Here is a 14,607-nt window from a genome sequence, read left to right as displayed (position 1 = left end):
AAAACGAAGGGGATGGAGTAGAAATAGCTCCCCCGAGGTCCAAAAATCCATGATACTTCTTCGTAACACATACTCCATAGCTTCCAGCAGGGTGTCTAGGATACAGCCAACCACCCACCCTGGACCTGTCTCCTCCCACTTCCTGCCATCAAACCCTGATTGCCAAGCTGCAGGTGCAGCACAATGAAACCCAGGCCCCCGAACTCTAATCTGGTTACACCAGGAGTATGATTAAGGAAGTGAGCACCGTGGGCTGCAGAAAACCACACACACACATTACCCAGAGCTTTAGAATTGACTACTAGTGGGGGAACGTGACAATCAAGTTACGAACACTGGTTTTCTGAGGCCTACCTCGGGGGAGCTAATTTCTCCTCTAAGAACTCCTCGATCTTATTCACATCCGTCTTGACTTCACCATCAAAAGTCATAAAAGGAGGGTTTGTTCCGGGAGCCAGGTTCTGCAGGTCTGTGGGTTTCCTAGGTGGGAGGAAACAGCAGTGTTTATGGGCCACCGTGAGAATCTGGACTCATTTCCAGGGCTTAGCTGTGTCCTCACCAGTTTAAGAGAAGCAACTCTTGAGAACTGCAAAGTAGACGGTGGGTTTACGAAAATGTCTTGCTGGCGATGAAAGTAAAGGCATTCGTTAACAAATGATGGGCTTGTTGATGTGCCCCTTTGTGAATATGGAGCACAAAGGGGCACATCAACAAACGGAGGTGAAAAAGTTAACTCTCCCCAGTGTTATCAGCCAGGGATGGTACTCAGACAGGCTTGGGAGAGTCACAGCTGACCAGCAACTGGGGGAGCAGGTTCTTCACAGCACCCCCAACTCCTACTCCTTCCTGCCTCCAGCCCAGCCGACCCTGTCATGACTGCTTGGCCCACACGTGGGCTTCAGTTCAGACTCTGACTGAGGATGGACGTGCCTATGCAGCACCGTGGGCCTCAGGTCTGTGTGTGTGTGTGTGTGTGTGTGTGTGTGTGTGTGTGTGTGTGTGTGTGCGCGCAGGGAACTGGGTAAGGCAGACGCCTTGTCTTACCTCTTCAGGTCCACTGTGGTCACGTTAAATATAACGCCTTTCAGCCAGAGAATCATAAAGAGGCGCTGAGAAAACGGGCAATTTCCGATACTCTCACCATCATAACCAGCCTACAAGTGGAGAAGGAGATTTCTATCTGAGACAGTCTCACAATTACAAATGCCGACACCACAACATGCACATGCAGAATCATTGCAGGTTGATAAGAATGGTCAGGTTGCTGTGAATATCCTCCTGAGGCCATTTTACCAGCCTCAACGTGGAGTTGGCGGTGGATGTAGGGGATGGGGGAGAGAACACCACACACACACACACACACACACACACACACACATATGCACATGCACATGTATGCACTGCACTGAGCATTTTCTTTCTTCCTTCCCCACCACCTCACCACTGCCTGCCACACTGGGCCTCTGAGCAGCAGCTCACAGATGGAAGGAGCAGCAATGGGAACTCCCTTTATCACCAAAGGTGAAAAAGAAAGACACGCCCTTTCCCTCCCTCTATCTCTCGATCCTCTTCAAGGATCAAATATTCTTAGCAGCTTTGGTATAATAGCTAAAACCTGGAAACAACCCAGATACTATCAAGAGTAGAATGCATGTGTCAGTTTAGTATTTCCATGCCTTGAGATACTACACCACAATGGAAAAGAATTAGCTATTATACAAGTAACAGTGTGGGTGCATCTCACACACACGATGTTGAGAGAAAGACACCAGACTCAAAGCATCCTGCATGATTCAGGGTAGGTAGAGGGCAAACTTGTCTATGATGGTGGAAGTCAGAACAGCAGATGTCCCTGGAAAATACTATTGTCTCGGAAGGACAAAAGGAAGGCTTCTGGGTGGTGGCAATGATGTTCTATGTCTTGATCTGCATGGTGGCTACACGAGTGTATTTGAGTGATAAAAGTCTTAAGGTTTGGGTACTTTACTGAATATAAGTGATATGGTTTGTATATTTGTCCCAGCTCTAATCTCATGTCGAATTGTAATCCCCAGGATTGGAGGCAGGGCCTGGTGGGAGGTGACTGGGTCAGGGGGTGGATTTCTCATGAACGGTTTAGCACCATCCCCTTGCTGCTGCCCTTTCGATAGTGAATGAGTTCTTGCAAGATTGACAAGATTGAGCTGTTGAAAAGTATGTGGCATTTCCCTCTCTCTTGCTCCTGCTCTGGCCATGTGACATGCCTGCTCCCCCTTTGCCCTCCTCCATGACTGTGAGCTTTGTGAGGCTGCCCCAGAAGCTGAGCAGATGCCAGCACCATGCTTCCTATAAAGCCTGCAGCATTTGAGCCAACTTAGCCTCTTTTCGTTATAAATTACCCACTCTCAGGTATTTCTTTATAGCAATGCGAGAACAGCCTAACGCAATAAGTTTTACCTAAATACAAAAGAAAAGAATGTTAAAATAGTAATTTAAAAAATATACAGAGTTCGATTCAGTGGGTCCTGCTGCATGGGGCCCAGGAATGTGAATTTTTAACATGTTCCTCCAAAGTGATATAATGCCAGTGGTCAGAAAGCATGCTGTGAGAAGTTCAGCCTTAGTCCAATCTTGGGCAAGAGATAAGGCTGGTGCCATCAGCATTATTGTCAATGTGTAAGACAAAATGATGTGAACCCCCAATTGGATGATCCATTGATAAGAAGACTTGCAGGACTTTCCAGGTGATAAATACAGCTCCATAAACGCAGAGTTACTAGGTGACCTTACTGCATATGAAGGGGCACCAATAGACCCAGATTGCGGAATTCAGAGTCTGGGCCTGTGCGTCACATCCTCTCCCACTCTCCCCTCCCCAAGCCAGCATTAATTTCCTCTCTGCCTATTAGAGAAGAGGGTCTGAGAATCTCCCCAGGTGTCTTGAAGTTGCTGGGAGCCTGAAGGGTGGAAGGTGGACAGTTATGACACATACATCCAAGTGGTCACAACAACTCCCTGCAGATGGGCCCTGAAAAGCATCCCCTCGTCCACCTGAGGCTGTTCCTCACCTCGGGGTCCCACCACCCTATGGCCATTTCGAAGGCCACTCCCATCGCCTCCTCACTCCCTGTTCTGGAGCAAGGGGAAGGGCAGAGCTGAGTTAGAGAAAACTCCCAGTGGCTGATGACCTGGGAACCCTCTTAAACCGTGGAACTTTCTTAACTACTGCAGGTTTGAGCACAGTCAAGCCAAGCAAAAGCGGAGCGGGGAGAAGAAAGTGCAAGGACACATGTTTTGGCCAGTCCCGACTTGCTCTGCAGCTTGTAAACCTCTTGTTTTTATAGTACAGCAAAGTCTAAAATAGGTTCTGCAAAGTGGGGCAACTGTGTTCATTTTTCCTCCCGTCTCTCTAACCTTTGGAATCCTCTTATAACTCACTGTGTACGTGGCAAATCTCTCCTGAGTGTGTGCGTCCCATTCCAGCGAGGGGCATCTTGTTCAAGCGCCCCTCGACAAAGCTCTGCCTCTGCAATGGACCCTTCTTGCAGTGGCCTCTTTCCACCGTGGCATCTGCACAATAATTACATTGCACGGGGCTCTCCGCCTGCTCGGTCTCTGGTCTCAAACTCAAGTTAGTGATTTCCCTTGAAATTGTTTTTCTTGCTGTTTCCTGAACCCTGGCAGCTACTTCTTTAGGGGGAATAAAGCCGGTAGGAGCAATAAATTTTTCAAAAAATAAAAACTGCCTTAGTCATCCAACTCAGTAAAAACTTAAACTTCTTAACAGGCCCCTTCTCGGATCTGCCACTAGGACGGAACATCTGGCCAGAAAAAGGATGGGACAATATCTGTTTGGCCACAGCTTAAGACACAGAAGAAAGTTGCAATTATACATTTCCCCCTTTGTGGCCTTCAAACCAAACTGTGTCCCGACCCAGCATGGCTAGTGAACCAAAGGCTGTTAGGCATTTTAGAATTAGCCAGCAGTGGTGACTGCCAATAAAACAGAATTTACATATCCAGTGTTGCCTCATCGCAAATTGCTCTAAAAAATTCCTTTCTGTCTCAGTCTGTTGTAAATGAGAGGGTTACGGGAACATGGTGGGAGTGACTGGGATGCCTTGCTGCCTAATTTTATTACTTTAATGTGCTTCAGTGCCTGGATGTGCCAGCAAAAATAAAGGCAAAGATACACCATCTCCATTGCCCATTATTGAGCAATAATGGGAGAGGATGGCCTGGGTCATATTCATTAGCCAGACAAGATGATGGGATAAAGACTTATATTCCGAGGGAATAACTGACACTGTCGCCATAATTGGGACATTTTATCATACACAGTTTTCATTTTCCCCCAGTGCTGATAATTCTCTCAGGCTAAGTGCACTCTGGGCTAAAATTTCTCAGCAGGATTCTCAGCTTATGAAGGAAATTTTTGTACATATACATTTCTGATCAAATCAAAGTAAGCAGTTTGAGAATGTAGAGTGTCTTTTGTTTCCAGCGAAGACTTAGGTGCTTGGATAACCCAGAACTGTATGTTTGCCTTTCAAATTCAACTTTGTTGAGTTCCTCCAAAGGTAATTCTCGAAAGAAAGAAACGGTGCCTCCAATGCCTCTGATGTCACATTCTGAAAAACTCTGTTGGCCCGGGATACCAGCTTCAGCATCTGAGAACTTGGGGATTCTGCTGGGTCCTGGCCTTGCGAACCTCCCTGTCTCAGGGCTCCCCACCAAGGTCCGAGTTGTGCAGGTCCAAATGGCACCACAAGGTCACCAGTTCCTCTTCACCACACGCCCTCCCTAAATTACAGGCTCTCCTGCCGGCTCCTTTCATACTTACTCTTCCCAAATTTAGACAAAAGGCTTTTTTCTTAATTCCTTCTTTTTGTTCAGGCAAACGGCCTCTCCAGTGGTCTGGAGTTACATGTACAGGGCACCACCCACACAGCCACCTTCCACTAGACAGCTCCCTGCCGCACCGCTGCCTTCAAAGGACCAAACACCTGGCATCCCAGAGCAGACCTGATGGGGCGATGACTCCCCAAGACATTCGTGGCTGCTTCTCAACACCCCACACTCTCCTTCTCACCAGAGCAGGCCACCCCCTACCACCTTCTTGATTCTACTATCTTTCTAGAAAATTCTGTGTGGGCTTACATGGTAAACACGTTCCATCAAGTAAGCACTTTTCTCTACTCTGCCCAAATATAATGAAAAACAATTTGGAGGTGATGGAGAGAAGATAAAGAGGCCACAAAGCGGTAATATTTTAATTGGTTATTTTCTGATAACTGGCTTTCAACCAAGGAGGCAGGACATGCATCCTGTGTGCAGGGAAGGATGCCAGTCCCTGCAGAAAACCAGGAGAAAGATGTGGCGTCTGGTGGAGGGATCTGGGAGCAAGCAGCTGATTTGGATCCATCGCAGGATGTGGAGAGTGAGTGAGTGAGTGAGTGAGTGATAATGGGCCACTCCGTTCCAGCGTGCCAGGGGGACTTCAGGCTGAATAAAAACAGTAGGTGACCAGAGGAAGCCAGAGTCAGAGACAGAGTGAGGTGTGGGAAGCCAGAGAGTCGTCCTCAGAGGGGAACAAAGGGGCCAGAAGACCCAGCCAGGGCTCTCTCTGCTGGCAGCTAAACTGAACTGATGAAAAGCCAGAGAGAAAGAGTTAAGGCAGATCAGACAGGAGGTGACTCCCTCCTCCCAGTCCCACCCACACACTTCCCTGAATCCCTTCCCGGCCCTTTGCTGGATGCCCAGTGGCCTCACACGCTTTGGACACTGGCAGTCAAACATGCACTTCGTGGCCAAGCAGGAAGATCTTGGCCTTCAAGCCACACAGCCAGCCTTCCCCACCTCCCCTGCGCCTGCCCTGCCCATGGAGGCTGGGTGTCAGTCCTCGAAGCACAGGAAATTTCACTGCATGTACAACTGACGCTAGGGGGTTGATGTACGGGGTTGATGAACACCCCTCGTGGAATGTGTGAGTTGTAAACTCAACCCAGGAGGGCCTGAGGGATATTACTGTCAGCATCTGGCATGTGGAATGGTGGGTGCTTGTGAAAGAGACACGCGGGAGCCCTGGCTGCTCGCCACGTCCCCAGCCTGCGCCCCCACGCCCCTGCATGGAGGGCTGACACTTGGATCAAGACAGGACCCAGAAATTGTCCCATCCCCTGCAGATGGTCCTGGGACACGGGCAGGGTTCAGCCCTGTTGGGTCTTCTATTGCTTCCATGAGGAAAAGGTGGGGGAGCTGGGGTCTCTCTGCCCCTTTTTATGAGGGTTTCCGGAGTCAACAGCCCCCCATCTTCGGTCATCAGGGTGTTCCTAGTGCACAGGAAACACTCACAAAATGACAGAGGCCTGAATCCAGTGGCTCCCATGTGCCTGGGGCCAGGTCCCCCGTAGAAAGTACCTCACAGCTCCTCCCTGCTCATTCTTTCCTGGGCCAAAATCCACGAACTTTTTCCCTTCCAGAAGTTCACAAATTCTCACTACTAAGAGATCACCCACTGAGAGTCACATCTATGGGAGGAGGAGAAGAGGAGGTGGGAGAGAAAGTGAGAGGGCCTGAGTCACCCGCAGCAAGTCTGTCAGGCTGCCTTCTGTGCCCAGCCCCCAGTCTGATGGTTATAACTTAAAATGCAATATTTAAATTGATCTGAGACTTCTTGATTTTGAATAGTTCTGTAAATTAAAAAAAATTATGAGTCTCTCCTTTTGCCTGATGCGTTGAAATTTCCCTTTTCAGGCAACATCAAGTTTCTCCAAGGGAACATGGTGGACAGGAATGGGTGCTGGCCTTGGAGCCAGGGAGAGCTGTGTGAACCTTGGCCCCCTACTTACTAATTGTGTGGCCTCGGGCGATTCAGTTGTTCTCCCTGAGCCTCAGTTTCTCCCTTTTTAAAAAAAATAGGGATACATGCATCTACATCGTGCAAGATCTGTGTGTGATACACTGGAATCCCTGGGCACCCAATAAAGGTAGCTATTATTGTCATCATCATCATCAACATCATCATCATTACTCTTCCAAACCTGAACACACCAGAGCAGACAATTACGGAGTGCAGGGTGCCTTTTAACGAGCCTCAATTAGTGAGATTTTTATGCCAAACTGTGCAGTCCTTAAAGAACCACTGATTTTTTTTTCTCCTAAAAAGTAACACATCCTATACCTATTCCAAGTGAAAATTAAAAACTTAAGTCCCTTTCTAAATTGCAAAGCAAACAGATCTTCAGCCAGGAGACAAAAAGGCAAAAATCCCTGGCCAGGCATTCGTGTCTGGGAGCCAGACAAACCTCTTGTAAAAGGTCCAGAGAAGGGCGCACCTGGACGGCTGAGCACACCTTGACCCGTGGCGAAGGTGGCAGGCGTCCAGAGAACTGCTTCCTTTTCCAGAAATGACACCACAGTCCTCTGTAGCGGTGAAAAGGCTCACACCACAGTCCTCTGTAGTGGTGAAAAAGCTAAGGTCCTTTCTGACTTTTGGGGTTGGTGCTAAGAAAGCCTGAGCAGTGGGCGGCTGACTTTTTTCTACCACCCCCTCGAAGAGAGGGAATTCCATGGAATGGGAGGAGAACACAGCCACTCCCCATCACAGCTTGAAGTTCAACACCATGGGAATGCAGAAGCACATGAAGAAGGGTTATAATGATACAGGAGTTAGAAAGAAATTATTTAGGCAGATAGTGAGGTAAGGAAGTCCTCACTAAGGTTTCCCTTTTAATAAAAAGCAGCCTCCAAATCAGTTCTTTTATTCTTTTCTTTTTTTTTTTTTTTTTTTTTTTTTTTGAGACGGAGTCTCGCTCTGTCGCCCAGGCTGGAGTACAGTGGCGCGATCTCGGCTCACTGCAAGCTCCGCCTCCCGGGTTCACGTCATTCTCCTGCCTCAGCCTCCCGAGTAGCTGGGACCACAGGCACCCGGCACCGCGCACTGCTAATTTTTTGTATTTTTAGTAGAGACGGGGTTTCACCGTGTTAGCCAGGATGGTCTCAATCTCCTGACCTCTTGATCCGCCCTCCTCGGCCAAATCATTTCTTTTCTAACAAAAAGCAGCCTATAAAATCGAGCTGCAAACATGGATAAGCAAGCTGGAAGCTTGCACGGGTGAATGCCGGCAGTTGTGACAATAGGAAAAGGCCACCTGGGGGCCAGGTATGTTCAACATGGCGGCTCCATCCTCCCTTTGCTTTATCAACCACGTGTACAGTAAAGGAACAGGCAAGGTGGCTCCAGCCAGCTTAAAAAAAGATTAGGATGGGGTGGTAGCCAGCTTCTTCCTGCACTGTGTAAACATCATGCCCGGTCCTACCAATCTTTGGGCTCTATTTAAATCAAACACCACCTCCTCAAGCCAGTCTATAAAACCCCATGCACTTCACCACAGGAACAGAAGACCCACTGGGGCGCCCCTGTCTCTCTGCAGGAGGGAGAGCTCTTCTTTTTTCTCTTTCTTTTGCCTATTAAACCTCCGTTCTTAACCTCACTTCATGTGTGTCTGTGTCCTTGACTTCCTTGGCATGAGGCAACGAACCTCTACCATTACCCTAGGCGAACGATGCTGCTTCAATAACAAGATGCAGGAGAAACAAACTAGTCCATTCCTTCACAGAACAGGAATTAAGGAGAATATCCTCCAAAAAGCAACAATTTCTAAGGTGACTTTAAAAACAGATAATAGGCCAGGTGTGGTGGCTCACACCTGTAATCTCAGCACTTTGGAGAGGCCGAGGTGGGCAGATTGCTTGAGCTCAAGAGTTCAAGACCACCCTGGGCAACATGGTGAAACCCTGTCTCTACCAAAAAGTAAATAAATAAATAAATAAATAAATAACTAGGTATGGTGGCATGCGCCTGTAGTCCCAGCTCCTTGTGAGGCTGAGGTGGGAGAATTGCTTGAGCCCAGGAGGTCGAAGCTACAGTGAGACGAAATTTCCCCACTGCACTCCAGCCTGGGTGTCAGAGGGAGACCCTGTCTCAAAAACAAAACAAAACAAAACATCACAGCTACCATTCACTGACTACCTACTCTGACTTCAGGTAAGGTTCTAAATCATTTGTGGATGTTGTTGAATTTAATCCTCTTAAAATCGTGTAAGACATGTCCTATTATTCCTCCCATTTTATAAACAAGGAAACTGAACTTCAGAGATGCTAAATAACCTGGCCAAAGATGCAAATAGACTTCAAAGAATAAAGTGCGCTCTCTCTCTCGCTCTTCTCTCTCCACTCAATGCCCCCACTGTCTTTCCTGGTGCTCAAGATGGAAACTGGACTCTTCCCTTCCCTTTACCTGATCATCAGTCTCTCACCCAGCACAGCGTTTCTGCTTTTGAAGCCGCTCTTGCCGGGTCTCAGAGCCTCGCACCTGGGGGATCTCTCTGGATGGAATTCCTAACCCGTATCCTGGACAAGGTTAACCCTGATAAGATGCCATTTTCCTTAGGTCATTCTTCCGGAATGTTATTAAAATGCAAATTGGAATCACAGTGCTCCCAGGCAGTGTGACCACTGGCAAGTCACCTGACCTTCTAGTGTCTGTCTTTCTTCATGTACAATGAAAGCATAATAGTACCTACCTCTTAGTGCTGGATAAGAATTAAATGAGATGGTACACATACAATGCCTAGAACAATGCCTGACACAACACTTAGGAACCTTGGATAATCTGCTGTCCTTCCTTCCATCCTCCCTTCCGTCTGTCTTTCTCTTTCCTTCCTTGCTTCCTTCCTTCCTCTTTCCTTCCTTCCTCCCTTCTGTCTTTCTCTTTCCTTTCCTCCTTCCATCACTTTCCTTCTCTTCCCTCCCTCCCTCCCTTCCTTCTTCCCTCCTTCATTCCTTTTGTCTCTTTCCTTCCTTCCTTCTGTCCTTCCTTCCTTTAGCACCCAATTGGTTACTAATTGTTTCCTGTAGGTGACATTCCTTCAGAGCAGGACAGTGTCAGCCTCCCTACAGAACAAGTGCTAATGCCTCCTTGCGGCCTGGCCCGTGTGAATTTTCTTCCCACTCCCCATGGAAGCACAGGGCCAAGACCATGGAAGGTACCCCATGAAAACTCACACCATGGAGCAAATGACCACTGTCCTCACAGGTCTATGAGACTGCTCATTACAGGCAGCTCCTACAGAGACAATGAAACCCTGTCCTCATAGGCCTATGAGATTCCTCATCACAGGCAGCTCCTACAGAGATAGCAAAACCCTGTCCTCACAGGCCTTTGAGATTCCTCATCACAGTGAGCTCCTATACAGACAGCAAAACCCTGTCCTCACAGGCCTATGAGATTCCTCATCACAGGCAGCCAGAGACAGCGAAACCACTCCTCCTGAAGGAGAGCCTTAGCAGGCCCTGCAGTTCTCCTGGCCTCAACTATCCCCAAATGTCTCCCCAGCCTGCCTGTCAGGGGCTCCTTTACCCACCCACCCAAAATGACAATCACTGCGTGACCAACTCACCCTGGTTTGCCCAGGACTGTCCTGATTTTAAAACTGAAAATCCCACCATCTCCCCCCTAAATCCTGGGCAAGCTGGGATTATTGGTCACCCTATTGTCTGCCCAGATAAAAGCCTTATTTTTAGATGGGGAAATACCATTGTTGATGTTTTCTTCACCAAGAAGTAGGCCTTTGCTCCTCGCTAATGAAAACACCAGCATAGATGCATCCATCAGACTTGATGGTTAACACTTTGAATGCTGAGGAGGTGGGACCCATGATAGGGAAATAACAGCTGCTGAGAAGGGAAGGGAAGGGGAGAGGAGGGGAAGGGACGAGAGGGGAAGGGACCAGATAAACAGGGCTGAGGTCTGTCAGTGTTCAGGGAGGAGATGAGAATTTAAGACAAGCCTAACAAACTCCCCAAGTCTGTGGAAAACCAGCTAATACAGAGACGGCCTTTCCCCTCCCGGCTTTGGCCACCTTTGGAAAAGTCTGCTGCTTAGCTCAACTAGAGATGCACTTAAAAATCACTGGCATAGCACAGGTGGCAAACCTACCCCAGAATTGTGACAGACACTCCAGACCAAAGGGCACCACCCAAATGGGCCAGACACCAGGCCCTCCTCATTTCTGAATCTCTAAATCACTTTCAACAAAGGCTGCAATTTCTCTTTGATCCTCTGTACTGTCCCTGGATTAAAGAGAAAAGCAAGAATCTCTGTCCAAGTCCAATCAGGAGACCCTGCAGGCATCCCCAACCCATCAGCAGCTGGTGAGAAGCGAGTGCCCTGTGCACCTGAATGGGTGCCGCATCCTAGGAATTTAGAGATCAAAAGATCAGTATCGATTCATATATGCCACCTTGGAACTTAGCCCCCAATTCTCGTTCTAAAAAGGAGATACATAATTACATGCATTTCTCAAAATAATACACCTGAGGCCTTAAGAAGATTGCAGATTCCAGTTCTGTCTTTTACAAATGTGATTATGAGCAAAATGGCTATGTTACAAAATAATAATGGTAATGATGAAAGTGATAATGATAGCAACTAACACATATGGAGCACGTGCTCTGTACTACTCTTGGTTCTGAGCACTTGTATCAACTCAGATTTAATCCTAGCAACAACCCTATCAGGTGTAGGTACTACTACTACCTCCATTTAAGAAAACCAAGACACAGAGAGGTAGAGAAACTTGTCCAAGTTCACAAAGCAGGATTTGAACCCAGGCAGTCAGCTAGGATCCATTCTCTCATTCCCACCCTGGACAAATGGAGGGGACCCCAGGGCCAGCAGGGTCCTTCCTCAGAGTGATGGGAGTTGGCTTGTTTGTTTGTTTTACCCAGCTCTGCTCTGTAAGGTTTGGAATCCATGGTGATAAGAGAACACATATCAGAAGCAAGTGGAAAGTGCAAAGTACAAACAATGGTTAGGACAGAAAATGGAGCTGGGTTGAGGCTGTAAAACATGCATGCCCTGTGTGCTTGGGGCATTGGAGAGAAAACATTTGGCAGCCCTGGTGGACAACTTTCGTGGCCAGGTAGGCCAGGGATGGGGAGGTCTCTAGTCGTGTGTGCATATTCTGTCCACTCTGTAGGAAACCCTTGCTACAACTGCAGATGACAATGGGTTTGATGTTGCATTCCCCCACACCAACACCTAGAGTGCAAAATGTCCTTCTGCCTTATTAACAACAGGCCTCATCCTCCATTCCCATGCCCTTGGCCAACGTCATGGGGCGGACATCCACCTGCAGAAACCAGGAAGTCCTGCAAAGCCTGCACCTGGGCAAACAATTCCACCCTTTCTTCCAACAGGGCAGGCAGGGCCATGGATCTCCTTGGAAAATATCATTGAATCTGCTTTAATCCAGGCCATCATGGCCCCAGGTAGCACATTTCATGTTGTTTAGCCAAAAGAATTTAGGTCTGGAATTTTTTAAGGCAGGTAAAACCAATGTCTGCCTTGGCTATGAATAGCTTTCAATAAAAGCACCCAGAGAGCATAGCACACCAAGTAAGGCCACTTCCTAATGTAGGAAAGGGACTTTTCAGACTTGCTCTTCTCATTTCAGAGTCTGAGAAGACACTGGTTAGGGCCAATAGGGCAATCCCCAACACAGCCAAGCAAATAACCACAAACTGACTTTCCAAATAGGTCAACCCTTGACCACACTCTCTCTGGCCATGGCCTGGAATGACCACGACAGAATGTGAGAGAACAAGCTCTGGGGCATTTACTGGTGCAGTAGGAAGAATAATGGCCCCTCAAAGATGTCCACGTCCTAGTTCACAGCATCTGTGAATGCATTACCTTGCATGGCAAAAATGACTTTGCAAATGATATCAAGGTTATGGATTTTGAGACGGGGAGATTATCCTGGATTATTAGGCGAACCCAATCTCATCACATGAGCCCTTGAAAATGAGAACCTTTCCCAGCCGTGGTCAGGACAGGTTTGATTAGGGAAGAAGGGTCGGAGCAATGAAATATGGCTGGAGTAAAGATGGAGGATGGGGCCATGAGCCAAGACATGCAAGCAGCCTCTAGAAGCTGGGGAGGTGAGGACGTGGATTATCTCCTAGAGCCTCCAGAAAGAAATGCAGCCCTGCTAGTGCCTTGATTTTAGTTCAGTGAGACCCATGTCAAGTTTCTGATCAACAGAACTGTGAGTTAATAAATTGGAGTTATTCAAAGCCACCAAGCTTGTGGTGTAATTTGTTATGGCAAAGATAGGAAACAAATACAGCTGAATTTCCACATGGGAATCCTCAACTTTTCCCCAGGACAGTTCAGCAGGTCAACTACTCATCAACATGCAGAGGGAGGAAACCCTGAAGCAGGTAGTACTTAGCCTATTTCAGAAACTTCCTGCATAGAGCCACTCTGCTCATTTTCCGAAGACTTGCATGATGGCCATGGATACCATGGAGAAAAAGTGAGAATCCCTGCACTGAACCTCTAACAACCAAGGTATATTAGTACATTCTCACATGGCTACAAAGAACTACCTGAGATGGGGTAATTTATAAAGAAAAGATGTTTAATTGGCTCATGGCTCTGCAGGCTGTACAGGAAGCATGGCTGGGGGAGGCCTCAGGAAACTTACAATCATGGCAGAAGGTGAAGGGGAAGCAGGCACGTCCTACATGGCTGGAGAAGGAGGAAGAGAGTAAAGGAGGAGGTGCCACACAGTTTTAAACAACCAGATCTCAGCCTGCGCAACATGGTGAAACCTTGTCTCTACAAAAAAATACAAACAAAAAATAGCTGGGCATGGTGGCATGCACCTGTGGTCTCAGCTACTTGGGAAGCTGAGACTGGAGGACTGCTTAAGCCCAGGAGGTCAAGGCAGCAGTGAGCTGAGATCACACTGCTCCACTACTACACTTCAGCCTGGGCAACAGAGCGAGACCCTGTCTCAAAAATAAAAAAGAGAAACAAAAAAAACCAGATCTCAGCCGGGTGCGGTGGCTCATGCCTATAATGCCAACACTTTGGGAGGCCGAGGCAGGAGGATCATGAGGTAATGAGATCAAGACCATCCTGGCTAACACAGTGAAACCCCGCCTCTACTAAAAATACAAAAAAAAAAAAAAAATTAGCTGGGCGTGGTGGTGCCTGTAGTCCCCAGCTACTTGGGAGGCTGAGGCAGGAGAATGATGCGAACCCAGGAGGCAGAGCATGCAGTGAGACAAGATCGTGCCACTGCATTCCAGCCTGGGCGACAGAGCAAGACTCTGTCAAAAAAACCAAACAAACAGATCTCATAAGAACTCATTATGAAGAGAACAGCAAGGGGGAAGTTCTCCCCATGATCCAATCACCTGCCATCAGGCCCCTCCTCCAGCACTGGGGATCACAATTCGCTGTCAGATTTGGGCAGGGACACAGATCCAAACCCTGTTACAAGGCAAGACCACAACTGCTCTACGTCGACTTGTGAACTACAGTAACTGTTTCCACCTGAACTGTGGGGAGGCCCGCTTGTTCCTTCACAACACCTTTGGGACCACAGCTTTTAATGGACAAGCTCCAAATGGAACTTTCTATTTGGATTCACATGGTTATTTTTCGCCAACTTTTCAACTTGGCAAGAGTGATTTGAGGTCCCTCTAGCCAAAAATCTAACAGGGCACAGACCTGGATCATCACCACAAGAGGATGAAGGGTCTACCCA

At 47.9% G+C, this 14,607-nt stretch overlaps 1 protein-coding gene across 1 annotated transcript in view; it reads right to left on the bottom strand.

Moving 5' to 3' along the window:
* CLIC6 (chloride intracellular channel 6) overlaps positions 1-14,607 on the bottom strand; it is a 49,053-nt gene that overhangs the window by 10,408 nt on the left and 24,038 nt on the right. Inside the window, exons 2-3 of the mRNA XM_024239427.3 lie at positions 1,045-1,154; positions 355-480 (exon numbers count right to left, since the gene is read on the bottom strand). Coding sequence (XP_024095195.3) covers positions 355-480; positions 1,045-1,154 — 236 coding nt within the window. The remainder of the gene's footprint in view (positions 1-354; positions 481-1,044; positions 1,155-14,607) is intronic.

This window comes from Pongo abelii, chromosome 22 (genome assembly GCF_028885655.2).
Source record: "Pongo abelii isolate AG06213 chromosome 22, NHGRI_mPonAbe1-v2.0_pri, whole genome shotgun sequence".
NCBI lineage: Eukaryota > Metazoa > Chordata > Mammalia > Primates > Hominidae > Pongo > Pongo abelii.
This window is presented reverse-complemented; position numbering and strand designations above follow the sequence as displayed.